Source organism: Euwallacea fornicatus, chromosome 11 (genome assembly GCF_040115645.1).
Source record: "Euwallacea fornicatus isolate EFF26 chromosome 11, ASM4011564v1, whole genome shotgun sequence".
NCBI classification, from domain to species: Eukaryota; Metazoa; Arthropoda; class Insecta; order Coleoptera; family Curculionidae; genus Euwallacea; species Euwallacea fornicatus.
Window position 1 is genome coordinate 4,128,111 of NC_089551.1, and position 25,029 is coordinate 4,153,139.

General features: G+C 35.6%; 1 protein-coding gene across 3 annotated transcripts; it reads right to left on the minus strand.

Annotated features, from left to right (window-relative positions):
- Positions 1-267: 267 nt before the first annotated feature.
- On the minus strand, positions 268-24,975 carry alpha-Man-IIb (alpha-Mannosidase class II b). 3 transcript variants are annotated; one of them, XM_066287909.1, is made up of 6 exons: positions 24,811-24,975; positions 12,147-12,333; positions 11,613-11,802; positions 9,961-10,053; positions 4,469-4,775; positions 268-4,320 (listed from the first exon to the last, which is right to left on the minus strand). In XM_066287909.1, exons 2-6 carry the CDS (start codon positions 12,248-12,250, stop codon positions 1,559-1,561), a joined length of 3,456 nt encoding a protein of 1,151 aa, XP_066144006.1. In that variant the 5' UTR covers positions 12,251-12,333; positions 24,811-24,975; the 3' UTR covers positions 268-1,558. The 3 variants fall into 3 exon arrangements, with proteins under 3 accessions (XP_066144006.1, XP_066144005.1, XP_066144007.1); XM_066287908.1 differs by having other exon boundaries at positions 24,761-24,975; XM_066287910.1 differs by lacking the exon at positions 24,811-24,975 and adding an exon at positions 14,372-15,307.
- Between the last annotated feature and the right edge of the window lie 54 nt (positions 24,976-25,029).

A 25,029-nucleotide genomic window follows, 5' to 3' on the forward strand; every position in this document is an offset into this window, starting at 1 on the left:
CATTCAGCCTCGAGACTATAGATGGCACTAAAAACAACATTTAAAAGTTTTATAGATTTGAAAAACTTCTCAGAAACTTATTTAACAATATGACGCCAGCAATCAAAATCAACATCGTCACAAGATTTATTCTTAAAACAAAACAATAAAAAAAGAGATTTTTACTCACAAAACCGATCTACTCTGAGAATAATTTATAAACCGATAAAAACATATTAGAAAATGTGCCAGGATTTTTGAGGGTATACAAAGCATAGATGGCGTAAGTGCATTTCAAAAGTGTTTTTATTAAAATAACATTAATACCTACCACTTTTAAAAAGTGATAGTATTATCCATCAGATAGCCATTTTGTAAACAGTAAAATACATAATCAAAAATAAAAATTATACAACAAAATAAAAAATTTCAGTCGAGTTCAGATCTATTATAATTATTCAATACAATAATTATTAAAATAGTGAATTAGACAGAGACTTATTATTTTAAAAAATGAAGGGTTCCTATAATAACAGGTATTTTTGTATAAAATTCCGATAGTTACTCTTATATGGGAATGTAGTAGGTGTAACATAAATGTTACGGGTCTAAACGGAGGTATGCAGGAATAAAAACAATTTCAGTGAAAATAATAAATAAATACTAAATATTAAAATTGTATATAATCTACAGAGACACGCATTGTACTAACAGTATAGATTAAAGCTCTATCCAGAACCTACTATCTTAAACACAAAGGAATTAATATCACAACAATCTAAAATTCACATATTTCCCTAGTTATCATTAATGTTATTTCTTACTTTAACATTCATAAATAGAGCGCATAGTGGCTTAAACTTTCAGGCAGAATTCCATTTGTGGCAAGTGGAACGGAACGTTACCTTTAAAGGTGCGTTCTCACGACTCCATTTTTGTTGAGCGATTAATGTTAATCAAAAATTGCGAAAGACAAACTGATTATCTTGTTTCAGGATTAAATTGAAGTCGAATGATTAAGCTGCTAAACTTTTACTAAAAAACACTGCAAAACGTTTTAATTGAGCGTCGATTTTCGTTGGATGGAATGGATTGTAAGAGTCGGAAGATTTGCTAATTGACCCAGCTTTCGAGGAAAACGAAAGCTTTACAAACAGTTTAAGAGTGCTTGAAGAAAAACTCGATGATCCCCTGTTAAAATTCATAAACATGTAACGAAACAAGAAAACTAAGCACCCTCACAAAAAATGAAGTTGTTTTTATTCATTTTCCAAGATCAACTTTAATTGGTCAACAAAAATTGGCTTGCAAAAATGTGCCTTAACTCATCGCAATATGTTTAGCGGGGTGCGTGAGAGAGGCTGTTTCACTAAAATACTCCAAGAAGTAACAACTACTGCAAATAATCACGTAGTTGTTAATTACGGAATGAATTGAGGTGACAAAATTAAATCTCTTTCAGATATCGACAATTACTCTATCTAATTATCGGATAAGTGCATATTTGTGTTTTTTGTACATTCATCCAAGAATTTATAACTAAAATTACACAATATTTCACCTAAACAAGTTCTTGGACCTATCCAAATGTCACATTAAGAGTCTTCAGCGACATTGGTTCAATATACAACTCCCCCAAGTTTTCGAATTTCTTAATACTGTCCAGTCCAGTCAAGGACTTCAATTCGATCCCTTGCACGTTTACCGATTGAAAGTAACTATCCGCGTGGAATTTTACGACACTACACGTATAATTTGAATTAACTGAGCAATCGTAGCCTTGTCGATGTAGTACCATCAGGGCACTCGTTGACGGGAATTGAGAGTACTCAAAATCGGCTTGAGTTCTGAGGTTAAGTAAGTGGACGTCGCAAGGCAGGGGCTGGTTGAGGAAGCTCAAGTTACTAGGCGCCTCAGCTTGATGGTCTTGGTCAATTAGGAAGGTTTGGGCAGGGTAACTTAACGTATTAGAGAGATGGGTTGCAAAGAGTGAAGGTCTAGGAAATGATTCCAACTTGGGACTTTCTACTGGTGAGGTTGGGACGTTAAAGGAGCGTACCACTTCACCCTTTTCGAAGGTGTCTTCGTCATCAAATCTTTTCGGGGCAGCCACGTTTTCCGAGGAAACCTTTGACATGTCTTCGATGAGCAACCAGTACCTACTTGTGGTCCTACGATTGTCCACTAGTCCTTCACCCATGCCCCTAGAGTCATCGTACAAGGTCCTGCGGTCCAGCATAACTTCCAAATATCCAGGCTGCCATGCAGACGCCCCCTGAGCATGATTTGTCAACAAACTCAACCGAACGTTTTCATCTTGTATGTACGCCATTGTGGTAATAGGAAAATAGTTTCCTTCTATCCCCACCCGCTCGACTTTAAGGCGTTTTTGCATATTAAACCCATTGGAGTCCGAATAAAATTCTGGAACCTCACCATTTTGTACATCCGAGATAATCCTCATAAACAACTCCGTCTCCCTGTTTTTCGGAGGGTTCTCAAAGTCCACCGTGTTTTCCACGCTGATAGCGTTTGCTAAAGAAGAAGTCTCGTCTAGAAATATTGTAACTTTATGTTCCAAAAAGGGTCCGTATATCGTGAGTAATTCAGTGGTGACAGTTCCAGAAGTGATAATAACAGACATTTGTTCTTTGTACTGCGCCAACACGTCCTTCTCGTAGTCCCTTTCATTGGGGTCCGGCATGAAGAGATACGCTCCCGAATGAAACTGAGCGCTCCTGTATGCAGCGAACTGGATCTTACACTGCATGACTTTCGGGCTGTGCTTGCGTATCACCGACTTCATGAAACCCGTCGTTCCACTAAACAGTATCTTCATCTTGTGATTCTCCAACTGAATATCACTGGGGGGAATATCTTTGACCTCGAAGGGCGCTTCCAGCTTGCTGCCATCAGACAATATTTCGCTTTTCTTCAGGCAGTTTTTGCAATACAAAGTTGCAAGGTTCTCTCGACGGCCCTCTGAATAAACGAGATAAAAACTAGTAACGCTCAAGGCATTCAGTTTGGCAATGAAAACCAGCTCAAAGGCACTGGGCTGTATCCAATATTTTCCAAGACTCGGCTCTAAAATTGGATTGATTTGGAATCCTAGCTCGTTCCCAACGGCGTCAGTCACCACAATATTTGTGGTATTAACCGTGAAGGAAACCACATGTTCTTGTGGATAAGCCAGAGAGTTAAAAATCACAACTTTTCTTTTTTGATTCAGCCCGATTTGAATGTTGCTCTTGTTGGGCAGCTTGTCATAAGACTCTCGCTCGACATCACTCAACACCAAGTTCTGCCCTTTGGTAATGTGCACCTTAGGGAATAATAAGGATTGTAAAGCTAACTGCTGCACTTTCACTGTATCCCGAAGAGATTCGAAAATCTTAATTCCGTAGTCCTTCATCACGAAAGACTTACTGGTGCCCGTTATTGCGTCGTGATGTTGGAAAAGCCCTAAATTTCTTCTGGCTCTAATGAGCTTTTCAAAATTCTTTTCCAAAATCTTCCAATGAGCCGTCAACTTCTGTTGTTTAGCGTTATTAGTCGCAATAGTGTACAAAATTTCAGCAGATCTTAGGCTACTTTCTAGGTCTCTATTGAGAATCTTCAAAAAGGGTCTGGTAGTGAAGTATCCGGACCAATAAGCGGGCCTTCCTTCTGAAAATATGTCCGAATACACAAAAAAGTCTCCTTTCAAGGATGGATATTGGTCGTATCGGCTCAAGATTGCATTGAAGTAGTCACTGGGAGTTCCAAATGAAATCTCAGTCTTATATAGCTGCTTGTTTGCGTTAACGTAGTCGATAAGCTTAACATAGTTCACATATTGTTGGTCGAATTCCTCACGCAGATTATATCGAAAGTCGTCCCCGAGGGGCATCAGAACTACGTTATGAGGTAAAAGCGAACCAGTTTTTGCATACTGCTCCAGCAACAACTCAGCCTTCTCCTTGACGTTTTTGTCAGTAATGGTCTGAGCTTTTAAAGAGGACTCAGTATATTCCCCTTGCACTTTGCGAAAGTCGAAATTTAGACAAATGTATGGATGCGGGCCGCAGCTGTGTTTAATCGAATAGATGTCGAAGGGTTGATTGTGAGTCAATAATGATCCAGAATGATCGCTGGGGCTCCAACTGGGCACCCAACGAAAGTCTCCGTATTGTTTCAACGCTAACCACTGCTTCCACGCATAGTGTATCCTCTGGATGACGGTGCCTTTGATTCCAGACGATGCTAGGAGGTAAGGCACGGTACTTCCATGTCCGAAGGGGTCTACCGACCAGCCAGATTTTGGTTTCACGCCTAAATTTGCCCACAACCATTGATGTCCTATAAAAACGAGTTGAATATTGAAAAATGAAGATATAGACGGGGTCTTGCACCTCAACTAATTTTAATAAAAAAAACTCCCTAACGGTAACGTCGAATTATTGGTGTAAAACCCCATTACATGCACTTTGAAACGCCATATCATTACCCTCTATCAGTTGATCTACCATGGCAAAAATGTGAACGTTCGCCTCGTCGGTCATGACCCAACCGCCAGTGGTGATTTCTAAACGTCCGGAATTGATCAAATCTTTCAGGGCCTTTTGCTTGTTGGGATGCGCCTCTTCCCACCAGCTGTTGAGAAAAGAAATCTCCGACCAAATAAACGTCAGATTGCCGTACTCTTGCAGTTTGGCCACCATGTTGGACATGATCTGTTTGGAGGCCACATGAAAGTAGCTCTCGAAAGTTTTTAACCACCCCGGGTCGTTGTGGGAGTGAGGAACGATGATGACCTGGAAAATTCCAATTAGAATAATAAATTACAAAAAAAATTTATAAAGCTTCACGCCCAGATCAGGTCAATACTACTAAATCGGGCCTTCATACAGCTGAACTGATTACCGTGAATAAAATCTCTGGGCTGTAATGAACTTTACTCGACATATTACCGTGAAAAAAGTTCACAAGGTAACGCACTCCTGTTACAGAACTAATCATCGTTGCATCATTGCTGCCGTCTCCGGTAAACAACAATACTTCACGCTAACGGTGTTGAGTGCAATTTAGAAATAAATTAACCAAACCGCAAACGGGGAACTACAACTGTAACAATGAAGAGGCCCATAACATACCTATGCGAAATTAGAGGAATTAGGAATTCTCGAACAAGGAGCTATTTGATTTATATTTGTGTAGAACCAATTTTATTTGTTTATCGAGGACATTTGGCAGTGAGCGCTTTGTATAGACTGAAGTTTTTTTTAACTCAAAAACGACAGAAGCGAACGGTGCTTGACAATAAAATACAGTGAGTTACGAAGGTATTCGAACGGTATTAAGTTTTTGAAGTAAAATTTTTCATTATTCTTATACCTCATTTAAAAAGAAAAGATACGCTATATTTTATGATTTTATTTATTAAATTTGATGAAAATAAAATAATAAATTATTAAATACTACCCATATAAATTATAACGTTTCTACGCAAATCATAACATGTAACCAATGAAAGTATACGAACATAAAAAAAAGTAAATAGATCTTCAGGGTTTTAATATTTGGTTAGGCCCTCTTTGGCTCGATTACCGCTTGTAGACGTTGTGGCATGGAATCTACTAAATTTTGAGTCACTCGGGCACCAATAAAATTCCAGGTCTCTAAGATATATTGGGCTAAATTGTCCTTAGAAGTGATCAGGTAAGTTCTTAGTCTTTTTCTGATTTCATTCCACAAATGTTCGATGTGATTTATATCTGGGCTTTGTTGTGGAATTGGTAATAAATGAGGGTTATTATTAATCAGACAAGTTTGCACTACATTGGTTGTGTGCCTTGGATCATTGCACTGTTTAAACCAATAATCACTTGGCAAACCCATGTTGTTTACATTTTCTTTAAAATTATTTTTTACTATTTGCAAATATTTCACTTTATCCATGATTCGGTCTATGAAGAAAAGGTTTCCAACTCCACTTACCGCTACCTCCACACCATCACTGAACCCCCATGTTTATCAGTTGCGCGTAAGTTTCTAGAATCCAATACTGTATGCTTTTTCCTCCACACTTTTTGATATCCACAACTGCCAAAAGCATCGTACTTATTTTCATCAGAGAAAAGTGCTTTATCTCAAAATGTATTATCCTTAGTTATGTATTGTTTTACAAAATTCATACGTCTTTTTTTCGGTTTTTCTGGACTTCTTTCTAGGAACTCGTCCATGTATGTCGTTACTTCTTAATAACCGTCTACCTAATTCAGGATGTATTTCTTTTTCAAATTGGGTTAAAACATATCCCGCTAATTTTAGTTCTGAAATAAAAGAATTTTTTATATTGTCACGTAAAACCATAGGCTCTTCACGTATTGCCAATTTCTTTTATCTTCCTAACCAACGTTTATTAATGATATTTCCCCGTGTTCTATTTTTTTTAAGATGTACGAGACAGTTGATTTACTTTTATTTAACAAACGAGCAATTTCTGCATGTTTTTTTTTTATCTTCGTTGTGTAATTTTAGTATTAATTCTCGTTCGCGAACTGTTGTTTCACTTCTCTTCTTTGCCATTTTTATAAACAATTTTCTATGGCGGTAAATGATATTTAGTTATTAATTTTACAACGTGAAGCGACAAATGTTTGTACATTTTTGTCGAAATATTATTTACAGTTCGTTTTTGAAGTGTTCGAATACTTTTGTGGTTTGATATAAAAAATATTTCAAATACGCTTTAAATAGGATGATATTTGTTTTTTTTTTGGTAGCTATTTATATACATTCTCTTGTTCATAATATAGTTTAGTTTAATACATGTTAAGTAAATAGTAATATTACATTATTCTTTGTTTTCTTCGAATACTATCGTGACTGACAGTGTTTATTTGTACTAATTTCTGAATATTGCGTCGTCTTCTGAAGGATGCATATGGAAGGAGCAGAATCAGCATATCTTTATTTCTGAATCTATAAAATCCCATATACTGGGTATTAATTACGTACATCTACTTCTCTTAAAGGACCAATCTTTAAATGATTGAACCAAAAAAATATCCTATGAATGTAGATCCGAAACGTCTTCGTTTAACAACTAGAAGGTGTTGAAGTTTCCTTTATAGTTTGGTTTGTAAAATTGATTTAACGGCAATTATTGGAATTATCGAAATTAATTTAATATCATAAGAGTTGTTGAAAATGATCACCTTGGACTTCTATGCACGCATTTACTCTTCTCAACATTGATTGGCGAACTCTCTCGATCACACCCGGTGTATTTTTGTTTTCCGTACAAGAGTCATTTATTCTGTTTCTCGGGTCTTCTTCATTTTCCACCGGAGTTTCGCGCAAGAAATCGGAGATGGCCACCTTCAACAACTATTAAAATATTAAATTAATTTTTATAATTTCAATAATTTTTTTTTTACCCAAGTCATGTTAATTGCAAACCCGTTCATCTTCGAAACGGTTACTTCTATAGACATTTTCCAAGAATATGTTTTTTCAATCGAAGTAAACGTACGATAAGTCTTAATACAAAAGTGACATACAGTGTAGAGCAAAAAAGTTGGGACCAGCTAAAATGTGATAGAACGCTGTATGTGGCACCCTCTATCAACAATAAAAAAATTAAGACAATATTTGGATTTTGCGTCGTAAAAAACGCCGCATACTGAATTTTCGTCCGAGTATTACACCTCATTCACAAAAAAAAAACAAATTATAAATCAAATTTTAACACTCTCTAGTTCTTAAACGAAGGCATTGCGGACCTATGATCATGAATTTTTTTTAAGATAAAATCGCTTAAACTTTGACGCTTTGAAATAAGGACATATACTTAATTAACACCCTCTATAGCTTAAGCAGAGCAACCCAGCAAAGCAATGTTTAAAATTCATAATTTTCTAACAAACTTTATTTAAGACAAACAAATTTATGACAAAACCCCAATATCAGTAAAATTAGAAGCACACTTTCGTGACCTTAAAGCCATGTAATCAGACTGAACAAAATATTTTACTTCGATTGATTATTATTAGCATCGGCAGCACAGCAATACAAACCGTATCTTATAATTTATGACTAATTGCTGTGAGCAGTGCGAATTACGTAATTTCAAATGTGAGAGAACCGACTCAACATTCGCTGGATTTTCCTTTAAGACGAGTTTTCCCTATTACAGTGTAAGTAAAGTAGCTGCAGGTGGTTCGACAAAGGTATCGTGTTAAGTGATGCGAGTAATGCTTTTTAATGCGGTGTTACACACGAACGGAAATGAATCTAATAACCAACTACAATATGTAATTTATGCATTTATACCGGGGGTTCCGTGAGAATGCGCCAAAAAGAAATCTTACAATCTAGAAATTAAAATAATAAGATTTACCCCAACTTGCCTTATAAAAATGTTTTGGTTTAGAATATACAGAGGATTAAAGTGAATTTTGATATTTGAATCTCTTTAAATAAACCAAATAGTTTTTAAGACATCTTGTCCAAATTTTCAATCTATGTTCTCTTTAAGACCGCTAAAAAAATATTTTATGAGGTTCGAGATTCGAAAAAGAGGGCGCTAGTTGCAGCCTATAGGGCTGCACATTTGTGCCCCCATTTTTTTTTCAAATGCAATAATTGTGATTTTAAGCAGTATTATTGATAAATCTATCATATCTAAAGCTAAAAGGTATACCTCATTTATTTTGCTAATCCAAGCCATTTTCGAAATATGACCAGTTTAAATGATTTTTTTTAATTATCATTAATACACTCGTGAGTAGACTCTAGGGAATTGTTGAAAAAAATTGAAAATTTGTCATGTTGTCAGTTAACTTAAAATCAACTGCAAATAGTGAGTGGTTTAATTTGTTTTGTATTAATACTCAAATGCATGTTTTTTTTAAATCGTACGCATAATTATTTTTCTAATTATGAAATGAGAGACATGTTTTATGTTTGTGTGCTTTTTTTTGTGTTAATTAGTTTGTGCTTGATGCAGAACAATAATTAAAGTTTTTAAGAATTGAAGTAATGAATTTACTCAAGGATGCACCGTTAAATTTTACCCAAAATGACATCTTTATGCACGACGGCGCTCCTCTACATTACCCCATTGTAATTCGTAATTTTTGAATAGACAATTTTCTACTGGATGATTTGGACGAGGAAGTGACATACCCCGGCCAGCTCGTAGCCCCGATTTCAATCTAATGGATTTATCGTTATGGAGATACATGAAGTCCTTAGTTAGGATAGAGAGGTAATGACGCGTGACCATTATTTCGACGCATCCAGGATGCCGCAACAGTGATTAAAAATACTGACGGATATTTATTTAGAATAAGACAACGATTAATAAAAGGAGTACGAAAACGCATTGAAGTACGTGATAGACATTTTGTACACTTGCTAAAATAAGAAATATTGTTTCAGTAAATTAATACTTGTTATCAATAAATTGATTTTACTGAATATCGTGCGCTTATTTGGAAGCGTTATGGACATTTAAATTCGCCATATTTCGAAAATGGCTTGGATTCGCAAAATATGAGATATAACTTTTTTATTCAGCAATCATAGATCTATCAATGATACTGTTTCAAATCACAATTATTGCATTTATTAAAAAAGGGGCATAAATGTGCATCCTATAGGCTGCAACTAGTGCCCTCTTTTTCGGAACCCAAATCTGATAAAATAGCCCTTATAGCTGTCCTAAATAAAACGTAAATTTAAAATTTAGACAAGATATCTTCAAAAATGCTCGATTTATTTAAAGAAATTCAAACATAAAAAATTCACTTTAAGCTCCCTGTATATCCTCAACGTATAATATATTCATACGGCAACTAGGCCAAATCTTTTTATCTTATTGTCTCGATTGTAAGATTCCTTTTTGGCGCATTCTTCACGGAACACAGCGTAAACACACAATGCCTTTTACTTTTAAGATCTGTGAACACTACCTTACTGCACAACACTTACTTTCAAAGGAGGTCTCTCCGGATCCATTTTCTGTCGCTCATATCGGTCCTCGAAGGTTTTGTCCCAGTATTCTTTGCTTCGCATCCATGTTGGCTGGAAAGGATCTCAATCAGCAAAACGTCTATTAACACGTTAAATCGCTTGACTAAAAAAGGTCTATCTTGAAACAATCCAATTAGGAACTTCGCCTTTAATAACCGTCCAACGAACATCCGCTTCTGGAAAACTAATCAAAAGTGAAAACTTTCGATTCTGCAAAGTTTTAGGAAGATTGTATAATTCTTTGTTTGGAGGGCGACTGCAGACACTTTCCCAAATTTTTGTAAATTTTCAGAACTATCATTATCACACACAAACCCAGCGAACTTAATGGTTATTCTTCGAGTTTTCTTTTCTTACATTTTCCAAAAAAAAAAAAAAACAAAACATACAAATAACTAATTTCCAACATTAGCCAGCACGTTTTACGGCTTTTTCGTGGTAGATATTCATTTAAAAAATTAATTTTGCGAGCAGCCCCTAAATTTTAAACCTCAATTATTCCGTTCGGGTTATAAATTCAAATCCCCTTTAATGCATTTTCGTTACTAAGGTCTTTTGTTTCAATTTGATTGTGGGCGAGACGGGAAAAGCGAAACGTTGCACCAAACAATCGTAGCGGTTTCTTTTCATTTAAAACAGAAATTTTGCACTGAGGAGGTATTTCCAAGAAAGAAGAATCTTGTGCAGAATAGGGATGATTGAATTAGCCAGTGGGTATGCGGGTAATCTATACAGGGTAGTCCGAATTAGATGTGATCGCGATGGACACTCAATGACTGTTATATCATTGACATCGAGTGACGAGTGCTTTATGAGCATTCTTCGTATGCACTTCCAGATATCAAACGCGACAGTTCACCCGTCAGGAAGCCCGCGAAGGCAAAACAGTTTAGCTGACATGATTTTTCTTCAGCACACAACGATAGATACTTGACTGTGCGTTTCATATGTCGAAAAAACTGAAACATAAAACCCATTAAAGCTTCCATGGAAAAGAACAAGCCGTCGTATTTCCTTCCATGGAAAGGATCCTTCCTTTTTCTCTCCAGGAGCTTTTTATGGATTTCAATTCCCATTAGTTCGCACTTCTTTACGATCGCCCGGAAGAGGACCGCCGCTGTTGCCAGAGTATAAATTCCCTTTTATTTTACAGCAAAGCCTTCGGCTTAAGAGTTTTTACTTTTTTTTTCAAAGAGAAAGTGCATCTCGTAAGTATCAAAAAATGCACTCAAAGTCACTGGAAATCCCGGCAATCCAGGGTATTGGCCCCGAAATATTTACCGAGATCGATAATATTTGAATGCTGTCCTGTCTCGTCACGCACCCCAAGGAGGAGGTGAATATTCCCCCGATGCCTTTTATATTCAAGATAATAAAGCAGTGGCGTGCCTTTGAAATATTATCGCTTTTATGTAAGAATGACAACCTGACAAAGCATTAAACTCGACTAAATATTTATTTAACGGGAACCATTCATGAAGCGGCATCGGCTAAAGGTGGTACTGAACTAACTTGGTTTACACTTACAAATAAAACCGGTCTGTATTTACGTTGAAACGATGGGAAAATCCTCTGACGCTTTTTGTGACCGCTACAATGCTTGGACTCACCTGAAAGTCGAACTCCTTGAATACGTCGAGGGTAGAGATGTCGGAATCTGCATAGACCAGTCTGGGACATTGGTCAAAACTTCCCTTTTCATAGAACAGTCTGGCAGAATTGGTGGCGGGGTTGATTAATTGTCCGTTGTGAGACTGGGTGGCTATCGAGCGGTTGGTTCGCTGGACATCGGTCGTATAGCTTGACAGACCAAAGTGCGGTCGAGTTAGATAATTTATTAAAAACTATATTATTTATAATGTTGGAACACACACAACCCTATTTTTTCATTGCGTGCATGCCGAGACAGTCGATTGTTTCGGCCAGCTGTGTTCGAAAATTCGAATTGTTAAACTCAGCAATTCTGACTGTTCATTGTTATTTATAAAGGGGAGAGCATCTGCTCTCTATGGTGAACCGAGATTTGTTTTAATTTGGAATAACAGGTGCTTACCTCTTCGGTAACATTACGACCATGAAAAAGTCAGTTGGGGTGCATTTCGGGGTTGTTTACCATTGATCCACGCTGAATGTACGAATCTTACCTGGTATAATAGATGCATAACAGTATGGTTGCGGCTATTGCTGTCAAGGCAAAGCCCTTGGGGCTCGGTCTGCGACATACACGGTTCCGGTTAAGAACTGTCATGTCGGAAAGTTCAGCGGAGAGTCATTTTTAACCGGGTGTACTCCCTACTTGGTTAAATTAATCGGTGCAAAATCCATTCCGCCCTGAAAGGGAAAATATAGGCCTTAACTAACCCAAAAAAATCTAGCACCGAATTAAATCGTGATTAATCGGACCAAGTGCAGGCCCAAACATCTATTTCAGTCTTTTAAGATTCAGGTTAACGGGGGCCCTCCGGGGGTCTGGAACTATTTTCACTTCCGCGTCCTACGTTATTTAGCTGCCAGTTAAAAATAGTACGAAAGATTATCGTTTCGTGGCAGGAAATTTGTGAAATGTAGCTCTCTTTTGATGAGATGGAATATGAATTTCACGAAATTATGTGAGCCTACTGAGCAACCTTGGGTGTGTATATTTTCAATGTTGTTTTTGAAGGAAAAACTAGTAATTTGTTTTCGAGCATAACGATTATTATTGCAACAGCCCGAATTATTTCCTTCAGAAATACCTACCAGGCGCGGGATTAACTATTCGTCCACCGAAGTTATTTTCTAAAAAATCGATTATAACACACACTAAACGTTGCGCTTGATTGAAAATGAGCCTATGTGCAATTAATCCATTCAGTTTTATTGAATTAGCAGTAAAATAATTCTCAATAATCGAAAAAATTCTTTAAAAATAATAATAGTTTCAAAATCTAAGCGGAGCAAAATTATTCGTCGACTTTGCATCCATTTACATTTTGATGGGAAATGTCTTAATTTAATATTTTCTAGGATATCTTTTCGATTTTCTAATTTCCCCCAGCCTTTTAAGCACTGATTCAACAAGCTTTTTTTTATAAAATTAACGTCTATTTTTGCCCATATCTCTTGACACTTGATATCTAATTGTTCCTTACTAAATATTTCATATTTTCATATTTTTTTACCCTTTCTTTCAATTCTAACCATAAATGTTCATTAGGGTCTGTATCTGGTGACCGAGGAGGCATTTCCAGTACTTTTGGCGCATTATATAATAACCATTCCTTAACAATACGCGCTTTATGCTTAGACTCATTGTCTTGTTGGAAAACATATTTATCCAAAATTCCCATATTATTTATACTGTCCCGTGTCCCGTAGTCTTCTTAAGAATGTCTAAATAGACAAAGCACTCCGTACTTTGATCTGTAAAATGAAGTCGACCTACACCATACCCAGTATGCACCCTCAAATGAGAACTGAACCACCCCCATGTTTCAACGTTGGATTCAAAATGTTTTAGTTTATTCGCCTCCCCTTGTTTTCTGTACGCTAAAACGTTTGTTGATTTTCCAAATAAGTCAATTTTAGTTTCACCCGTGAAAATAACGTTTTTTCAGAATTCGTGGTCCTTATTAATACACTGTTGAGCAAAGTCGAGACGCTTCTCCCTATTCACTTTACTAACAAACGGTTCCTTCTTAGCTGCTCGTGCCCTCAAACCGTCCTTGTTCAACAATTATCTTATTATAGCAACAACATGTACAACCTTTACATAATCGCTTTCAGCAATTTCTGCTAAATCTGTTGCAGTAATATTTGGATTGATATTCACTTTCCTGATAATATCCCGTTTCATGGGTTCGTTAAAGGAAGATTTTCTTTTTCCTCCTTCCAATAATTTTGGCTATTGCCCGTGGGGATTTTCCTTCGGTATTTACTTTCATAATCAACTCTCTTATGTGAGAAGAAACTTCAGTAGATTTACGGCCCATTTTTATAAGGAACTTGCACTAACCAGCACTTATGAAAATACTCAAGGATACTCTGATATTCAAAATAGCACGTTTAAATTATCTCGAAGAACTAAAAAATAATAATAATAATAAACGATAATTATTTTTTTGCTTCTGCAAAGTGGACGAACAACTTTGCTCGCCATAGATTTTGAAACAATTAATATTTTCAAGCAATTTTTATAATTATCGAGAATTATTTTACTGCTAATTTAATGAAAACTGAATGGCTTAATTCCATATAGGCTCATTTTCAGTCAAGCGCAACATTTAGTGTGTGTTATAAACCATTTTTAGAAAATAATTCTGCTGGACAGATAATTAATCTCGCGACCGTAAGTACCAGGTTCTCAACAATAGGCATAAATAATACATACACCGCGTGATACACTCTAACACTGATGAATAGTGAGTGGGACACTATAGAGGATTTTTGACAGGACAACTCTTCAATTCTATTAACTGAACGGTAATTAATCATTACTCAAGGATTCAAGTCTGACACTAATGGCTCGTTAAGCGTTAATAACCATGTTTACCGCAATGGATGAAATTATGATTTTTTCCACAAAACGGCGACGGTCAAACCGAAGTTCCGTTTTGTTAACACCCGAACGAACACTAGCTACAATGAGATGTAGCTGCGCAACTAAGCCCCATCGCCATTAAAAACCCGTCACGCCGTTCTTGAAAACAATCATAAACCACATAACGACTGTGATGGGCCGGTCATTTGACAAACAGCCGAAACACGACCGAGACATCCGGGGCATCCTCATTACAGGCGCATCGCGGGGCCCTCAAAAGACCAACGGCTAATCGAGTACGGGGAATCGGGCCAATTAAGGGGCGCCGCCCGGACGCAAAAAGTGCCCGCCATCAGACGGAAGTATGTGCCCCCGTTTGCCACACGTACCGCACGCCCATGTGAAAAAAATCTAGGAGCAGCGCTGTTTTCCATGCCGAAACTTGGGAGTTCAATAGTCTTTTATTGGGCTGTGATGGACGGAAAAGCTCCATTAGGTCATTAGGGATCATTAGTCCTTATTATTCGAAGAGCGGGGGTCAAGGCGTGCAACACAAGCGAGGTCGTTTTCAATAAAAAAAAAATACGGACTTGGGTTCTTCGTTCAAAGTTGCAGGAAATAGTGCAAAATTTGATAAAAACTGTTTTGATGGTCGGCATTGACCTTTAAAGAGGTGAGCAGCAACATATGCCTGATCGAAGTGTTATCGGCCCATCGGTTAAGAAACATTATACAGTGTGGTAACTTTAACTGAAATAAATTCGGTGTCTATATGGCATTTAATTTTTATCAAAATTGTTTAAACACGTCAATTTTTACTTTACACGACACACGTTTCGATAGTATTCTGATGCAACCCCTTAGCTAGGGGGACAGTTACCCTTAAAAGTTTAAGTGAAGAAAGGGTTCAGATGATACATCATTTTAAAAATTCTTTTCGACCTGACTTCGTCCGACATATTAATTGTCGTTATAGCGCAAAACAATATTTTAAACAATTAAATTACTAATTTCTCGGCGACTGTTCGAAACGGTCACCGTTGACTTCTTGGCGCAGCCCTAGACGGCGATAAAAGTGATCTCTCACATTTTCTAAAGTATTTGGAGTGATTTGCCTAATTTCTTGTCTTATACGTTCTTTGAGTTCGTCGATGTCATGTGGTTTCGTATTGTAGACCTTTCATTTCAGGTATCCCCATAAAAAGAAATCGAAAGAAATGAGATCGGGAGATCTCGGCGGCCATTCTATTGAACTTCCTTTTCCTATTCATTGATTTGGAAAAGTTTTATCTTCGTGTAAGCGAACATTCCGAGTAAAATGTGGGGTTGCTCCATCTTTTAACCAAATCGGTGCGTCCGGCATATCTGGATTCATTTCACTAGAAAACAAATTAAATCATCTTTAAGAAATTCAAAATATCGTTGGCCATTAAAATTTTCATCGGAAAATGTTGGTACTAATGTTCGGATCCCTGTGATACCCGCTCAAACGTTTCTTTTTGCAGAGTACTGCATGTGACCTTCTCTCATCCAATGAGGATTGAATGCAGACCAATATCGACAACTATGTTTATTGACATATTCATTTAAAGTAAAAGTTGTTTCATCAGTAAACAAAATCGATTCCATAGATATTTCTAATTGCCGAACAGCATTCATAGTTCTTTTGCAAAATTCAATTCGTCGATCTCCATCCACCTCAAGCAATTCTTGAAGTATTTGCATTTTATAAGGCCGAATATTTGCATTTTTCAATATGTATTTTCAAAACTGATGTATTACTGATTAAATTTTTACAAACTATCTGCCGAATTGGTGTAATGGAACTCCGCGAAACAAAACTCGGGAACACTTTTGGTAGATCTTTATTGTACTGGTTTTGACACACACACCTTAATCGTTCACAAATTTAAAGAATTAATGAAGAATTAATGATTTTTGACATCAAAGTAGTTATTCGAAAGAGGATGCTGAGAGATTCTTTTAGACCTGCATTGACACTATACATCTCCTCTGTGTCTCTCTTCTAACTTCTTTGTTTTTTCCTTCAGGGTATCTTCAGTACCAGCATGTGGGGGTCGGTATTCAAAAGCGTACTCCGGGTTTTTGCAATTCACAGGGAAATCCATAGTTGGTAACTTTCTAAGTCTTTAAACCGTGACGTTTTAAAATAATGGCAAAATGAGAATTTAAGAGTAAAAGAGTGAAAGGTTCTTTATGGAAGGGAACCCTTATAGGAAAATAATGGGTTCCCAATATTTGGTCATCCCAGGGCAATCTACTAAGATAGCGTATTACATAAGCGTAGCCTAAGGGGACATTACACTGGTGTAATCAGGTTTTCGTCTAATGTTAAGAGTGCGTTAATTTTTTTATCGTCAACATTGTTTCACGTCTGTTTCTTGGGGTATTTCCACATGACCATGATCTCACAATTTTTTCTTTAGTTTATTAATGGCCCCTTGATTAATGGATCGCAAATCAGGATACTTGTGTCGAAACGATTGATCAATCTCATTTTATATCCGGACTCTGTCGTCGTGTCTGATCATTATTTAAATTTCGATTTTATGAAATTCAGTTAAGTAAGGCATTATTCGCAATTTTATAACTCGCATGAAGTACTTCTTTTCTATACTAGATGAAATAAACTAAATTTTGTATTGAAGGAATACTCAGATTTTTGTGATATTTCATAAATATTTCGTAGAAAAAGTTACAAGAAATTAAACCACATTTAAGTATGAAAACAATTTATTTTTAGTATTATTTTACTCTGTCACGAAAAGTAATATGTTAGATAAAGTCAGGTTAAAAAAAAATTTTAAATTATGTATCGCCTGAACCCCCCTTTCCATTTAAACTTTTAAGGGTAACTGTCCCCCTAGTTAAGGGGTTGCATCAGAATTCTACCAAAAAGTGTATCGGCTAAAATAAAAATTGACATGTTTAACCAATTTTGCTAAAAATCAAATACCACGGAGACACCGAATTTATTCCAATTAATGTTACCTCACTGTGTAAAATTAACGTCAAAATTATAGATATACAGAATATTGCGGCCAAAATACGAGACTTGCAAAAAATTTTCGTTTATGCTATATGGGGGTCTATTATGATCACTTTTAAAAATGATTTTCACATGGTATCCCAAAAATCCTAAAAGAATATTTTTTTATGGAACCTCCCGTATGTTATTGCATTTTTCGATTCTCCGATTAAAATAAACGTCTGTTTTAATAAATGTTCTAATATCTAAAACTTATGATTTTTAAAAAAAATTTGAATTTTATTACAATCTAACCTAAAAAAACTAAATCCACAAATTCAACAATCTACAGAGGGTCCTATTTAAAAAACACAACTATGATACTTTTAGGGCTTTTGGGACATCTTATATAATTTAGATATAATTTTAAAAAGTAACTATAATACACCGTCATATAGACCCAAAGTAAAACATTTTTAAAGCATCACTTTTTGGACATACTATTCCGTCCGTTATAACGTGAATAACTTCATACAGGGTGTTTCCTAACTACGTGTAAAAAATTTAAAGGCGTAATCCTCGACTGATTTTGAGTCAAAAATGTCTAATAAACATATGTCCGCAAATGCCTGTGTTATTGGCTTTCCTCCTCCTGGAGTTTTCATAAGAGATCCTGTATCACAAAGACGTTGAAAGAGGTGTTTAAAGGTTTGATGGTTGGGAGCTTGGTGGTTTGGAAACCTTTCCATGTAAATGCGCCTCGCTGCCAAACACTCACCATCAGCAAGGCCGTAAACAAAAATCATATTGGCCATTTCTTGATTAGTGTAGTTAGGCATTTGAAAAATTTTCAAAACTGAGGTATAATCTGATTTTTGGGACACAGAACTAAATTCTTTCACTTTAGAGAGTAAAACACCAAAATAACACTGACTATCTTGTTTATAGTAGTGGAAGTAGCAAAAAAAAACTAACAATAAACAAGTTAGTAAATATCGCCAAACCTTTAGAAAACTTTAAAACCTTTTTCAACGTCTTTCAGTCAACACCCTGTATCTTGGAAACAAGGCATTTGCGGACATATGTTTATTAGACATTTTTGACTCAAAATCAGTCAAGGATTACGCCTTTAAATTTTTTACACGTAGTTAGGAAACACCCTGTATACATGCTTTGAAAAATCATTTCGCTAATAGTTATAAATTATTAGGCAGTATTTCTGTATCTAAGTGAATATATATTATATACAGAGTGTCTCGTATTAGTAGGCCAATCCGCTAACAGGAGATTCCTTATGCGAAAATAATTAGACTTCTCTTATGGCACCTTTTTCATTAGCACTCTATATTCATTAAACCGAGCATTGTAATTAGCAAAAAAAAATACTTTTGCTAACAATTAGGGTGTTTCTTAACATATTTTAATGAAATTTTGCAGTGATGTATAGTACGAATAGGCTCAGAGTTCCTGTGATTTAGATAAAACAATTTGGAAAAACAATGCGGAAAAGGGAGGGTTGTGTAAACGTTTTTCCCCTAATTTTTTTTTGCGCACGCGAATGTTGAATTTGTTTAGTTATTCAAATTAGTCGTTTCTTTATCTGCATTTCTTCATCCTCGTAAAATTTTGATTTACAGCTTACTTTAGAAGATATTTCAACTTATTGCCCGATACGTCGTTTCTATTTTTTTATTTATGTCGAGGACATAGTTCCAAAAAACACATGATTGCCCTTTTGGTATTTCGTGTACATTGCACTTAGTAGTGTCTGAATTTTCCATGAAGTTTTTCACGAAAATCAATCATTCTTGTACTAAGAATCGGTTCGTTGCAGGCAATTTGTAAAATTTCGTCTTCCTGGTGAAGTAAATTAAATAAATAAATAATGGAAACCACGTATTGGAGGCAATAAGCTGAGTATTTTCTAAAATAAGCTGCAAATAAAAATTTTACAAGAATGAAGATATTTAGATAAAGAAACAACTAATTTGAATAACTAAACAAATGCGTCACTGGCGTCGGTAAAAAAAAGTTGGGAAAAGCGTGTTCACGACCCCTTATTTTCTCCATTGTTTCTCCAAATTGTTTTACCTAAATCATATGAAATGTGCGCCTAATCGAGTTATACATCACTGCAACATTTAATTAAAATATGTGAAGAAACTCCCAAGCCATTAACAAAAGTAATTTTTTTTACCAACTTGAATGCCTTGCGCAGTGAATATAAAGCGTCATAGGGAAAGTGTGATTATTTTCTCATAAGGAATCTCCGGTTGGCAGATTGTCTTATTAATACGAGACACCCTGTATATACAGGGTGTCCCACAAGTGTTTCATTATATTTCAGTGGGTAATAGTACATTGAAAAATAATATGACTCCCTATATAAATCATATTCCAATAATGCTTCATTAAGAAGATACAGGGTGTTAAAATACACCTGGAATATTTCAACGTATCTGAGTATCAATGAACAGGCGAGCTCAATTATTTATTGAACAAAATGGCCACCAATTTGAACAATTTCTATAATGTTATAGCAAATAAATAATATTTAAAACAAACTTAACATTATTAAAACCATTTAGAGAATATCGTGCATATAGACGGTATTCAATTTTTTACTGGCAAACGATACGTCGGACGAAAAAGAGTCAAGGGAGCATTTTTCTTCTAAATGAAATTAAACTTCTAAAAATAATTTTTATTTTGATAAAAAGCAGTGGCGCACCATGTTTTTCTTTAAAAATGTGCTGAGAGGTGTCCGCATGCACGTCACTGGTGAAACGAAAAATAGCCCTTTTGCATAAATAAATGCGTCTGCATTAACTCTCAAAACATGCCAAATTTCACTTACATATCTCAAACGGTTTTGAATATATCAATAAAAGTTAGATTTTTTAAGTAAAGTTTAACACCCTGTATCTTCTTAATGAAGCATTATTGGAATATGGTTTATATAAGGAGTCATATTATTTTTCAATATACTATTACCCACTGAAATATAATGAAACACTTGTGGGACACCCTGTATATAACGTGTGGCTCTAAATTACCGCCGCCCCGTTAACTTTATAAAAAATTAAAAAACAACATTCAATAATATAAAAATACCATCTTTTAACGTTAGTTTCTTTTAATGTTACGTCACCGATAGCACAGTGGCCGATTTTCGTTAATTGCTATATAGGTTAAGAGCTACCTCCACTTAACAGTCTTTAAAAACTATATTCAATGGTGTATTGCTATTCAGAAACGATAAGTTTTTGCAAAAAATAAGAAAAAAATTATCAAAAAATACAGTCCTAACTCACAATTAGTTTAATAGTAGGTAAACAATGAAAAACTTGTTCGTTGATAAGAAATTGACTTGTTTTCAATTTTGTACTCACAATCTTTGAAAAAAAAAGAATAAAAATAAACAAAGACTGTGAGCACAGAATCGAAAATAAACCAATTTTCTACCGCCGAACAAGTTTTTTCATTATTTATGTATTATTTAACTAAGTCTGTATCGCATTTTTTTACCAAGTTGCTATCTATTTTTCTGAAAAACTAATGGATACATTTTGAATGGGTTGTTTTTATTTCGCACTCACAAACGTTTTCTGATCAATAAACAAGTTTTTTCATTGTTTACTTACTGTTCAACTGAGGTTGTATTGTAATATTTGATCACATTTATAACTGTTCTTCTCAAAAACGAATCGATAAATTTTATATCGCAATGCACCATTAAATGTAATTCTGATAGACCTTTAATTTGAGGTATCACTGGGCCGACTATTTTCATTAGAAAAAAATCGGCCATTTTGTGCTACCGGCGACGCAAGCAACATTTCAACGAATAAACAATTGTCAAAAAAATAGTATCGATCGTCATGTTTGATGTTGCTTTTGTATTTTTTTAAATAATTTTTTTAAGAATAAAAAAGGTCGGAGAGGGGAGGGGTGGGTGGGTGACAATGTACAGCCGCCCGGCATAATGAGCTTTAAACAAGATAAATGGTTGCTGAACTTAATAATTGAACAATTTCACCTCAATAACAAAAAATGTTTAACCCACATTTTGCCGTTTTAAAAGCTCGCCGTGATTGTTATCGTTGTTTAAACCAGCTAAAGAGAAAGTGTATCGGACATAATTTGGTCTTCGTTTTGTTGAAACAATTTCACTTATTTACGGCAATTTCACGCTTTATCTGAGTACCGACAATGTCGGTAAAGCAATAGGTAGACGATAAAACTATCCGGGAGGTTCGGCCCGATGAATCCTACAGGAGGGGGATCTAATGAATGATGGATTCTGTCCTTCCAATTTAATATAAATGAATAACGACGAAACTGAAATGTCGAAATGAAATCTTTGGCCCTCGTTTTTCTCGTTGTGTTTTAACTTAACATTAATAATAGATCTTCAAACATTTTTCCTTGCCAACGATGCACTAGAGTGGACTTTTCTAATGTGCTCTAATTAAGTAACGCAACCTGGAAAACATTTTACAAATAATCCAATTAAAACCTTGAGATGCTGTAAGTTTATTTTTAAATAATTCCATAATTGACCAGTCCAGTGGGTAAGTAATTTATTAACCCTGTTACAAACACAATTTGAATTAGTTTGACAGGAACATGTTAATCGTAATATGAAAAAAATTCGTGGCATGGAAGACACGCAAGGAAAAGACTTAGTGCTTGACATGTTATGTGTACACAGCTGTTGACAAAAACATAGAATGTTTTTTGAAACATTTTCTTGGTAATAATTTCGGTTTTCGTCTTCAAAGTTTGTCGATAAGGTAAAGGTATGTTCACAAATTCACCGTATAACATTTGGTTTAGGAAAGTTGTTTTAAAAAAAAAATGTTAAAAACCATTTTTTTTTGTTGGAGAAAAGCATGGAATACTATGTAGTGTTGCTGTTTATAGGGGCGTCATCAGTCATTCAGTTCGATTGTGTGGTTCATTTTATACGAAATATGCCAAAGAAACGGTATTTTTCGAAATATTTTCGAAATTCAATAGTCCACAAGTCGCGTGATGGCTACGACTAAAGACATTGCACAGACATTCAAATTTAGCCAAGGGACCGTCTCCAAAATTATTTTAAAAAATTGGCACTTATTGGAATGTAGAAGATGTGGTCGAAAGCCTGGACGTCCGAGAAAAACCAATGCCACTACCGAGCGACGGATTAAAAAATACCATCTGTAGATCCCGGCAAATCCTCCAGGATTATAAAACAAGAAATCACTAACAATAGTGACATCAATATAAACGATCGCACTGTATGTTGCAGGTTGTGCGAAATGGGATTAGTAGGAAGGATTGCAGCGAAGAAGCCCTTAATTTCTAATAACAAAACAGCCAGAACTAAATTCGCTCAGCAACATTTGTTTTGGTCATCTTCAAAGTGGACTATTGTTCTCTTCAGTGATGAAACTGAAGTTAACAGTTTTAATTCTGATGAGAAAAATTATGTTCGTCGTCCTGTCGGAACAAGATTTGACCCCAACTATCAAAAACCAACAGTGAAACATGTTCGTGACAGCATAAAGGTATGGGGATGTTTTTCTCGATCTGACGTTAAACGATTCGTCAAAATTGAGGGAATTATCGATCGGTTTCCATACAAAGCCATCCTTGAGAACCATATGCTGATGAAGGCATATCTTTACTTTGGCGTTTCTAGCTGGGCAATGACCCTCAACATTCATCCCGATTAGTAAAACATTGGCGGAGTGATAATAACATCCCCGTGTTAGAGTGGCCGTCTCAGTCGCCGGATTTCAATCCGATTGGGCATCTCTGGGAACACTCGAAACGAAAAGTTCCAGACAGGAATGTGCCCAATCGGGACGAGTGGTGGAAAGTCCTGCAGGAAGAATGGGTGAAAATTTCTAATTTCATTTGTGAAAGTTTTATCGATTCTATGCACCGTCCATATCAGGCTGTTGTCGACTCAAAGGGATATACCACAAAATATTGGATTATTTAAAGTTTTGTATCGATTATAATGGATTTTGCGAAGTATTCCATTCTTTTGTTCAGCCTGGTTTATTGTTTATTTTCTTTTATATTTTTAAAAATGAACTTATTTGTTTTTGTATTTAATATTGTTAAATAAATATTCGGGTTTTTGTATAATACGTTAAATTTTTAATAATCACCTATTTCGATATAAAATCGTGATGGACTTAGAATATTCGATACTTTTGTCCACAAATGTAAGTTGTGAGTTTTTTGGATGAAGATTTCAAAATCACCTATTCTACTCGTAAGAAAAACATGTCATTATACATAAGCGAACAACGCCTCGGGCACAATTAACGCTCAACTAAAAATATACCTATCACAACTTTGACCCGAAAGAACTTCTAAACTATTGTTTGATTTAAGTGATTTTTTAATTAATTAATCCCCAACATTGACATGTAATACGTATTACAAAACAAACATACTCAACCGCATAAACGGTTTATGTAACTCTCAAACTTAACTAGTTTATCAATAATTAGTTCTAAATATTTGGCGGTCTTTGAATCATATTAAATTGTAATGCACGATGACACAAATCTTACGTTGAAACAAACAATTAAAAGTTAACTGAAAATTGGTCAATATGGCCTGGTTTCGCAATTTGCGAGCGCATAAACCTGATTTTTAAACACCTTCTGTAACTAAGTAGAGAAGCATTTGGGGGTATGCCACATTTGTATGAATTTTTTCGTTTAGAATTGTGCATAGATTCGCCTCCGTGGCTTAATGTCAACGACTGAATTACATTTCATGAAACACTCTATATATTATTCCGACAACTTATTAAAAATATGGGGTAACCATGGAATGCAGCTGTTTCTCCCTGTGTAAATAACTAAGAATGGCAATGGCCAAATTTAACAAATGAATGTGGTTAGAAACGTAAAATTTTGTTAATTCAATCATTTGTAAAATTTGGCCCTTGCCGTTGTCCGTTATTTTACAAGGAAAAAGGAAAAACGTCGGCTTCACTCAAGATGTTGGAATAATATACAAAAAAAATTCCATGAAGTTGTTTTAAATTTTATAGTTTCCGTCTTTTACTTGCGGGCCGGATGCCTTAGAACCAATCGTCACTACCTGGAGCTAAAAATTTAAAATGCTATGCATGTTTAAAACAAAAAGGCCAAGTTACAATATAAATGCTTGGGAGCATTACGATAAACATGGAACTTTCCTTGTTTTCACCCTACCAAATTCGTGCATCTACTTACCCCCATCGATAATTCGCCGCAAAAAGTATAGTATGTTCCTTCACATTCACCTGCCAATCAATAAATCAGACGTCCGCTTACCCCAACTGAGATAAACAATCACTAATTAGCCGGGAAATGGTTTAAAAGTTGTATGTTTACAATAATAAACGTCACATGAGGCGACGACCGAACTATTCCCACGCCATCTCAATTTCAACTGTTTGATTTTTCGATTTTGATGTTTTGCTCTTCTTTTGTCGTACTTTACTTCGCGTGACGGCCGCACC